This window comes from Thunnus albacares, chromosome 20 (genome assembly GCF_914725855.1).
Source record: "Thunnus albacares chromosome 20, fThuAlb1.1, whole genome shotgun sequence".
In the NCBI taxonomy this organism is placed as follows: Eukaryota; Metazoa; Chordata; class Actinopteri; order Scombriformes; family Scombridae; genus Thunnus; species Thunnus albacares.
In genome coordinates this window covers 10,674,579-10,682,980 of record NC_058125.1, presented here as the reverse complement: position 1 = coordinate 10,682,980, position 8,402 = coordinate 10,674,579, and the positions used below count along the sequence as shown (strand labels likewise).

General features: G+C 39.2%; 1 protein-coding gene across 3 annotated transcripts; it reads left to right on the top strand.

Annotated features, from left to right (window-relative positions):
- Positions 1-1,509: 1,509 nt before the first annotated feature.
- On the top strand, positions 1,510-7,800 carry fam234a (family with sequence similarity 234 member A). 3 transcript variants are annotated; one of them, XM_044336815.1, is made up of 12 exons: positions 1,510-1,684; positions 2,360-2,664; positions 2,747-2,857; positions 3,007-3,189; positions 3,405-3,529; positions 3,756-3,888; positions 4,209-4,341; positions 4,446-4,589; positions 4,899-4,980; positions 5,091-5,243; positions 5,359-5,461; positions 5,589-7,800. In XM_044336815.1, the coding sequence occupies exons 2-12, from the start codon at positions 2,394-2,396 to the stop codon at positions 5,801-5,803; spliced, it is 1,653 nt and encodes a 550-aa protein (XP_044192750.1). In that variant the 5' UTR covers positions 1,510-1,684; positions 2,360-2,393; the 3' UTR covers positions 5,804-7,800. The 3 variants fall into 3 exon arrangements, with proteins under 3 accessions (XP_044192750.1, XP_044192751.1, XP_044192749.1); XM_044336816.1 differs by having other exon boundaries at positions 1,512-1,679; positions 2,363-2,664; XM_044336814.1 differs by having other exon boundaries at positions 1,516-1,684; positions 2,363-2,664.
- Positions 7,801-8,402: the final 602 nt, after the last annotated feature.

Here is an 8,402-nt window from a genome sequence, read left to right as displayed (position 1 = left end):
ACGTCACGTTCGGCCGTTGCGAGTCCGTTTAAAGGCCAAGGAAGGCAGACCCGTTAAGGGCGGGCTCTCGGTCTGAAATAGACCAGTCGCAACGTTGGAGAATAGAGGGATGAACCAATCAGAGCGATAATGGTGGGTACATTTAGTGTTCTATATTTTGCCCTGAGTTTAGCCTCTCAGGTAGTAGCTTCTCACAGTCTTTCGTCACCTACTTGCTCTCCCAACTACAACCTATATTTAGGTTAAAAAACAAAAAACAAACAAATTAAAAAACGACTTATTTTCATTTTTATAAACTTTCTTTTCAGCATTAACTTCATCAGGTTTTTGTTGCTTGAGTTTTTTTTTTGTTTGTTTGTGTTTCTTCTGTTCTTGGGTGTGTATGTGTAGATTTTTTTTTACAGCAAAAGGAAATTTACCACTCATGGGAAATTTGTGTGGAACTCCCATTTTTCTAACATTCAATGAGAAACAACATGGCTTCTCCCATATAAATTTGAACCCCCAACATATTGAAAGAAGTACATTACAAAATTGATACTCAAGATTTGTGGATATCGATAACAAGTGAGATTTTTATAAACATTGAAATAGACACAACTAAACATTTATTTTATGAATGTCAGTATACATCAGGATTCTGGAAAAATAAGAGGATTATTTTGATACTCCAACCAACCATTCAATTAAACTTGAAGCCAAGGATGTAAAACTATACTATGAAAACAAAAACCAGACAGTTCAACAGACTGTCAATTAATTAATCTTACTGGGAAAATTTCACATCCATAAAGTTCTCGGGGTCTTACCCATCGTTTGAACTTTTCATGATGGAATTCAGAAAATATTTTGAGTCTTATCCAACTTATAAACAATAAGAAATGTGCACATACAGTTAGTATGCTCTGATATATTTTTTTGATTTTATTGCCTACCTTTTCTGTTAAGTTATTTTTCTATTTATTTATTATTACTACTTTCACTCTTTGTCCTGTTACCATGCTGAATGTATCAACTAACTGAAAGTGAAGTCATGCCCTTTATGTTATTTCATTATAATGCCTAATTATTGTCTGTTATTGTATTATTGTCACACATGTTGTAAGTGACGCTTTCTATAAATACAGTAGTGGAAAGGGAAAAAAAGTTATATTTAGGTTTAGTTTAGAGAAGGTTAATGTTAAGCTTAGAGTCGTGGTTTGGATTTGGGTGTGTAAATCTTCAACACCTGAGAGACAAATTCAGGGCATAACAACGAAATGATATTTGTATTACGTATTGTACGTATCTCATGTACGTAGCTTGCGTATGATTTGTTTACGCAGCTACAATTGACATGGATGCAGCAAGGAAATTTCTGGGTGTTGTGGAAGTTTCTGGAGAGAGTGTGCAGCAGCTGTTGAGAGAGCCTAAAGGCTTCTCTCAACAGCTGAAAAATAGAGAATTTATAGCAGAGTGGGGAATGAGTGGGAAAGGGGTTATTATTATTTTATTTAGTCAGTGGGGATTCTAGTTTGAATCCAGTAGATGGCGATAATGCGACATTTTGGATGCCAAACGCCACTAAAACCAATAAATAGAAGAAGAGGATGTTTACGCAGCTGTGGTTGACAGGCAGCTCGTTAGGCCTGCTACCTGTTTGTAGACACGCCATTGACCGCCAAAGACGACGGTGGAGGGTAAAGTAAGAAACTCTTTTTGTCAAGTCATTGTAAATAATTAATTCTACTTCAAATGAGGGAACTTTTCATAGTAACGTTGCTTCGTATTCCTGCTGTTGTGTCCCTCTTGCTGCTCAACAAGTTAGCAAACTGACGTTAACTTGAACTTCTTGGACGAAACATTCTTAATGAGCAACTTAGCTAAAATTTTGTTTTTAGGTGATTTTGTTAGCAGACGTGCCTGCTACATACAGGTAACCATAAGTTTATAGTACACGGCGTTATTCCGGTGGAGTAATAAGCCTATGACTGCATGACAAATAACTGGGTGTGCTGCGGTTTGTTGTTGTGCTGAGAAATCTCTGGAGTCAGTGCTGGCACGTCTGAATAGGCTCAGACCCACAAAGGTTGATGCAGCAGAAATAGCTGGACTCACAGACACTGCTGCCTTCAGTATTTTTTGATGTACTATATCTGTGATTGCCAGCGAGTTTTATTGCTGGCTACTTTGCAGGTTTGTAGCTCACTCTGAGCTCGGACAGACACAGAGGCAGACTGTTTGTCATCCTAGGTGTGTTCACTCACTGTGTACTAAAAGTAAATAAGGTTTTGTCACGGAAGTGTTTACTTAAGACTAACATTATATTGAGGTGAGTTTTGCTGTTAGCTATTTTCAATATTTGTTGTTATTTGTCAAGTAGGTTTGTGGGCTGGTAATGCATTGAGGAACCAATGGAGACCACAGACCGTGCCACTGAAGGCGACCCCCTGAAGAGGGGAGAGGACGGGGTGGAGACAGGAACAACACCTCCAGCAACAGAGCTGAAGGGGAAGACTTGTAAGGAAGTCTTGGGCTTTTCTAAACTGACCCACTGGAGAACTGCGGTCTTCTTCCTCTCCTTGTTTATCTGCCTCACCATTGTGTTTGCCTTCTCCTTCATCATCCCCTGTCCCGTCAGACCACAGTATATGAGTGCCTGGAACAGGACTTTCTCTGAAGCAGGTGTGTACCAGTATGTGTTTTTTATTGCTTGCTAATGATGCAAATGTGGGACTAACTACTATTCCCTTTTTTTCTGCTACAGCAACCTATGATTTCTTAGCTATTGAAGAAGCAAGCAAAGACAAGGTGTTGGATGTCCTGTTTGTCCTTAAGGACACAGAAGGCAGTCAGAACAATACATGCAGCGACGCAGGTATAAAGTGTTCATTTAATCATGAGGAAACAGGTTTTTGAATGGTTGTCTGTATTATGGTTGTTTTGTGTAACTTAGATGTGTGTGTGTGTGTGTGTGTGTGTGTGTGTGTGTGTGTGTGTGTGTGTGTGTGTGTGTGTTCGTTCCAGGTCTGCCCTCGCCATGTGTGTTTGTCCTAGCAGTGGATGGGACAGATGGTGAAACCTTGTGGGAACGTGCATTTAAACCTGAGTTCCACTGGGCCCAGTGTGGTATGGATGAAGAGACAGGCAGGACCTGGCACTGTCTGCTGTCCCACTCAGACAAACTGTCAGCCATTGACAAATTCACTGGTTAGTGACTCATTGCATGTCTGTTATGTATACTATTAATTACATGGAGAAATGTCAGTAAGTGGACCTTGAGTGAAGATTATTTTGTCAAACTACTATTTCCAAGGTCAAAAATGAACTTGCACTCTCAATGAAAGCTGTAGTTTTTGCTATAAAATCAGATAAACTCAATCAGATTGAGTGCTCTGTTCCTGTGCGATGTATGTTTTTGTCAGGTGCAGTCAGGTGGCAGCAGACTCAGCCTCCTGGTCTGCACACCACCTTGCCTGTGCTCAGTGTCCCAGATCTGGATGCGGACGAGATCGGCGATGTGGCTCTGGTGGCTCCTGACGACACACAGGTAAGCATCAGTGATATCATTCATAACTGCCACATTTCTGTGGTTGCCTTGCATCTTACGGCATAAGGATGGAGTTATAGTGTGACTCTGAGTTTTGAAGTTTTTTATTTGTAACAGACTGTAACAGGACTCAAATATGCAAATACAAAGCTTTTGGCTGTGAAATCATCTGTTAACTTAGCTGTAAAATAGAATTCACCAAATATGTCTCCTGTCATATCTGCAGACTCAGCTGATATTCCTCTCAGGGCGGACAGGTGACCAGATTGGTTCTACCGTGGTTCTTGATTCTACAAAAACAACCAATCATCTCCTCTATCGCACTACAGAAGGTTCTCACTATGTGCTGCTTCAAAACGGTGAGTACGAGTCACCACAAGTTACTACATATTACTGCATAGGTAGTTAAGAAGTGTTATAAATTAGAATTGCTGTTCATTCTTTTCATCTTTCTTTTGTTTTATAATTATAACTTTGCTCATGACTGTTCCAATAAAAGACATTTGTGTACATAGTTTTAAAATGTATTGATTTATTATGTCAGCCTTGGTTTTGGTTTCCCAATGTTGATACTGGGGCAAAAAGAATCACCTGATTTCATGCTCCAGTACAGAGAAGTATACCCTTGGATGTACAATATGATATGATAGCAGTAGTGAATGATTTTGTGCTCCTTCAGATACTGGCTTGTATGGATTGGCACTTTGGAGGATCGCTGCCAAAGCTAAAGCGGGGTTCGAGGTGGGCCTCAAGAAGGATAAACACTGGGAGAAAAGTGCCAGTACCACATCTGATCTTGTACCTGTCTACTTGTAAGAAAAATGAAAGCATCTGGATCAACCAGTTTATTATCATTTCATCATTGTAGCTTTAACCAGCTTTGTGGCTTTTGCTAATGTTTATTTCCTCTTTGTAGGTCTGACTCAGTAAAACAAGTGCTGAAAATAGGAGAAACAGATGATCACTCCAACCTGCTGCTTGTGACTGGGAATGAGGTGGCTTTAGTTGATGGAAAAAATCTGGAGCTACTGTGGAGTTTCAATACCAGCTCAGTCCTCGGGTAACACTTGTGTTTGTATTTCTTTTATATTGCACATACTGAGCAATTAAATTGAGTTGAAGCAAGGATTGTTGATAGTAGATTAATGATCAACAGAACATTAATTGGCAACAATTTTGATAATTTTTTGATCTTGGAAGTTGAGGTAATTGAGTCATTTGTATTGATGAATATCTGTATAAAACCCCCATAGATACATTATGGTCATTTTTGTTTTGTGAGAGTAAAAATGTGCATTTTAAATATCAAAGTAAATCACATAATGTTATAAGCAGACTTGTTGAGTCATACATGTTCTTGTTCATTCAGTAAGCCCTCCTTCGGTCACTTCAACAAAGATGGTGTACTCGATGTTGTGGTTGAGGAGTATATTGGCAACTACACAAAGAGGGTAAGTTGGTTGAAAATGTTCAAACACTGCTGTGAATAATTCCTCTGCATAGCGTCTCTCATCTGTTGATCATCGGATGATGAATTTCTCACTGTCTATCTTGTATTCAGATATTAATCCTGGATGGGAAGTCTGGTGGTGTGCTGTGGGAAGTCAACCTTTTGGCCAGTCCTAATTCACCCCGACCCGCCTCCATACACACCACCAACAGTTTCTCCATCTTCATGTTTTGGGGCATGATGCCCTCAGAAACTAACTCTTCTGTAAGTTCCTTCATGAAAAGATGCATGTTAACAGCTTTCTCATAGATACAACTCAGTCATTCAGCAGGTTACAAGATTCTCAAAACGCTGATCTGACTGAAATGTTTCTCTTCAGGTACATGTAACTGGTGAACGACGTTCTTACATGCTGCTTCCTCTGTATTCCAAAGTTCTCCTCGAGTCACCCAATATCATGGACCACATAGTAACATTTAAAGGTGCTTTTTGTTCTTATTTCAATTTATATTTTTATTTGACTACAACGTGTGAATTACTGTTTGGGGGAGGATTGAGGGAACACAGGTGCCAGCACTTTGTATGACTGTATTTGTGTTTTCGTCTCAGCTACGCTGTTGGAGCGTGGACGTCACGCTGCCTACTTCCTGCTGACAGGTCCACCTGACAGGACAGAAGGAGCTGAAGGCACGGTTGTCCTCAGCAAGCGAAAGCTGAAGCAGGACGTCCCTTCCAGCAATGTCCTCCGTATCGGCACCAGCGGACCAGAGACCAATGAGGACATCAAAGAAGCCTTCAACCGACTCCGCTTCAGCGATCAGTGAGAGGACCAACTGTAACATGCACCTTTTAGCTCCAGTTTGTGCCTCTTATGTACTAGCAAACATCCAGGTCACTAAGTTAACCATAAGTTATAAGATACTGTTTCATGCAGACGGTTAGAAGAGCTTTTGGGGTTTCTGGGATACTTTCAGAACAGCAGTAAGTGTTTTGAAACAACCTTGTGGGTTTTTCAAACATTGCTGGTTAATTAAATCTCCTTATATGATGGTAACATCTGTGATCTTAATCTATCTAACGCATGAGAGGCACAGACTGGGGCTAGAACAGCATGTCCTCAGTGTTAAAACATTTTGGCACAGCTGACTGTAATGTAGCTCAACTTTACTTTAACCAAATATGTATGTATACACTAGCTATGACTTTCCATCTGCAGACAACCAAAGAAATTCCTCTATATTTAGAGGACTTGGGCTGGCTGGATTTGACAAGGTTCTTCCGTTAATCCCCACTGGACTAACAGGGCATTTTCTGGCCTCAGACTTGACTGCATACCTACTATCATGAGTTTGATCTCATTTAGCGTCCAAAGAGCTACTGTTCTCTGACAATCACTGTTCTCCTGCTGACAAACGTGTCATAGCCTTGCTGTATTGTTTCTAGCACTTTCATGCATCGATGTAATGCTCTTTTTTTTAAATTGCCAAGGCCAGATTGTTAAAATCTGGATTATTTTGTGGATCTATGCAACTGTATGTCACACTGTGCTTTAAACGTGGCAGATGCGGCCACTGAAGTTTGTTTTCACTACAGGCGGTAGTTACTGTGTATTCCATATAACAATCATAGGGCTCGTTTTCTTTGAGTACTTTTTTCTGAAACTGTAACTTGAAACATGGCAGAAACCCCACCAATCTTCAAGTATCCTGTTCTCCAAAATATTGAGAAGGCAGTCTTATAGTCAACACTACTGCTGATAATCAAGACATTTGTGTCTGTTACTCACTGAATCCAAGATGCTGTAACTATTAATGCTCTTAAACGCACACAGACTTAACTTCAGGCCTCCTTTGAGACACTGCTGAGTCTCAAAAGTTCACCTAAATATTGAGTTATTGCTGTGGGTGAGCAGCTACTTATGAAGCAGTTTTTCTAAGTGATTTTATATTAGCTAAATATATGAAAACGAGGTTTTTTTTGTCTTTGCTGTACATTAATATATTTAACCTGTGGGGCAGGCGTTTATTGGGGCTGACGTTTCTTTCTGATTTCATGTTTTAATCTGAGCAATATTAAACCATTTTAAAATAAGTTTTGTTTCATATCAAAGATGGATCTTTTCATGGATGCAAATACACTACCAGTCAAGTTTTAGAAAACCTCAGTTTTTCATGTTTATATTGAAATTTACGTAGTTTGTGTCAATGTACAAACAATTGGAGATAAAAAAAAAGAAATGGAAACAAAAAATAGCCAAAGCAACCACCTCTTGGAGACATAAGAGCTGAACACACAGTCTTTCTACAATGGAAATCAAAATACTGTTTAGAAAGTTATTCCAACACTGTTGCACAAGCTCCCACAAATATGTTGCGCGTACAGGTTGCTTTGCTTTCACCCTTCTGTCCAATTCATCCTAAACCAGCTCCATGACTGTGCTGGTTCCATGATTTGAAGCCTACCGTCTTCTTTTCTTCTAAGGTAGTTCTGACAGGCTGGATGGATGTTTTGGATTATTATCTAGCTGTAGGATGAACACCTGACCAGATAGGCGTAGACATGAGGGTTCTGTAGGTTGCTGTGAAGCTCTTTTGGTCCAGGCTGTCAGTCTGTCTCTGTGCAAGTCGCCAACTGGATCCAGCAAAAGAGTCTCAGACCATCACGCATCCTCCATACGTTTATGCAGACAAAGGGTTTGGAAGTAATCAACTAAAGTTGGGACACCTGTAGGAATTGTTTGCCTCAACTTTAAAGGTGTAATTCACCTCCTCTGCTGGCGATAATAAATGAATTGTTAACCTGTTATTTGATTCCTAAAATTTTAAAGAATTTTTCCAGGTTTTGGAGCGTTTTTTTTTCTTTACTTCTGGCAGTTTACTGCTTACCTTTGTACCATCAAGATTATCCACTGGTCTTGGTCACTTTAAATTTCAATAAAAACTGGAGAAACAACTGTTTTCTAAATTTTTGAGCTTTAGTGTACAAAAGTATAAAATATCTGCGACATCTTGCTTATTGTAGCCATTGAGGTTCAAGTTGCTGATTTAAGTTGGTAGCTCTCTCTGCAGAACATTTGTGTCATATAAAAGTAATAAAATCCTTAAAGTCTCATTTATGGTCAGTATAAATTGAATGAGGGACATCAACTCTGGATAATTTTGCCTTTTTCATGCATTCACCAATAACTGACTTGAGGAGAAAAGGATATTTGTACATGGGACTTTTGTTATGTAATTTTCTACAATTAAAAAAATAGAGTTATGATTTAATTCATACAAATTAGATTTGATTTTGTCAACAAACAGATTGTAATTTCAATTTATTGACATATTCAATACTTAATCAATGAAATACTGTCCATTTAGCCCAGAGCATATCTATATATATATATTGATCAGACCTTCTGCTGCCCTCTTGTGTTAC

Excerpts from the sequence above, each read along its gene's own strand:
- fam234a (XM_044336815.1), top strand. The coding sequence starts at position 2,394 with ATGGAGACCACAGACCGTGCCACTGAAGGCGACCCCCTGAAGAGGGGA. Across the intron at positions 2,665-2,746 it reads CAGGACTTTCTCTGAAGCAG|CAACCTATGATTTCTTAGCT; the intron begins GTGTGTACCAGT and ends TTTCTGCTACAG. Across the intron at positions 2,858-3,006 it reads CAATACATGCAGCGACGCAG|GTCTGCCCTCGCCATGTGTG; the intron begins GTATAAAGTGTT and ends TGTTCGTTCCAG.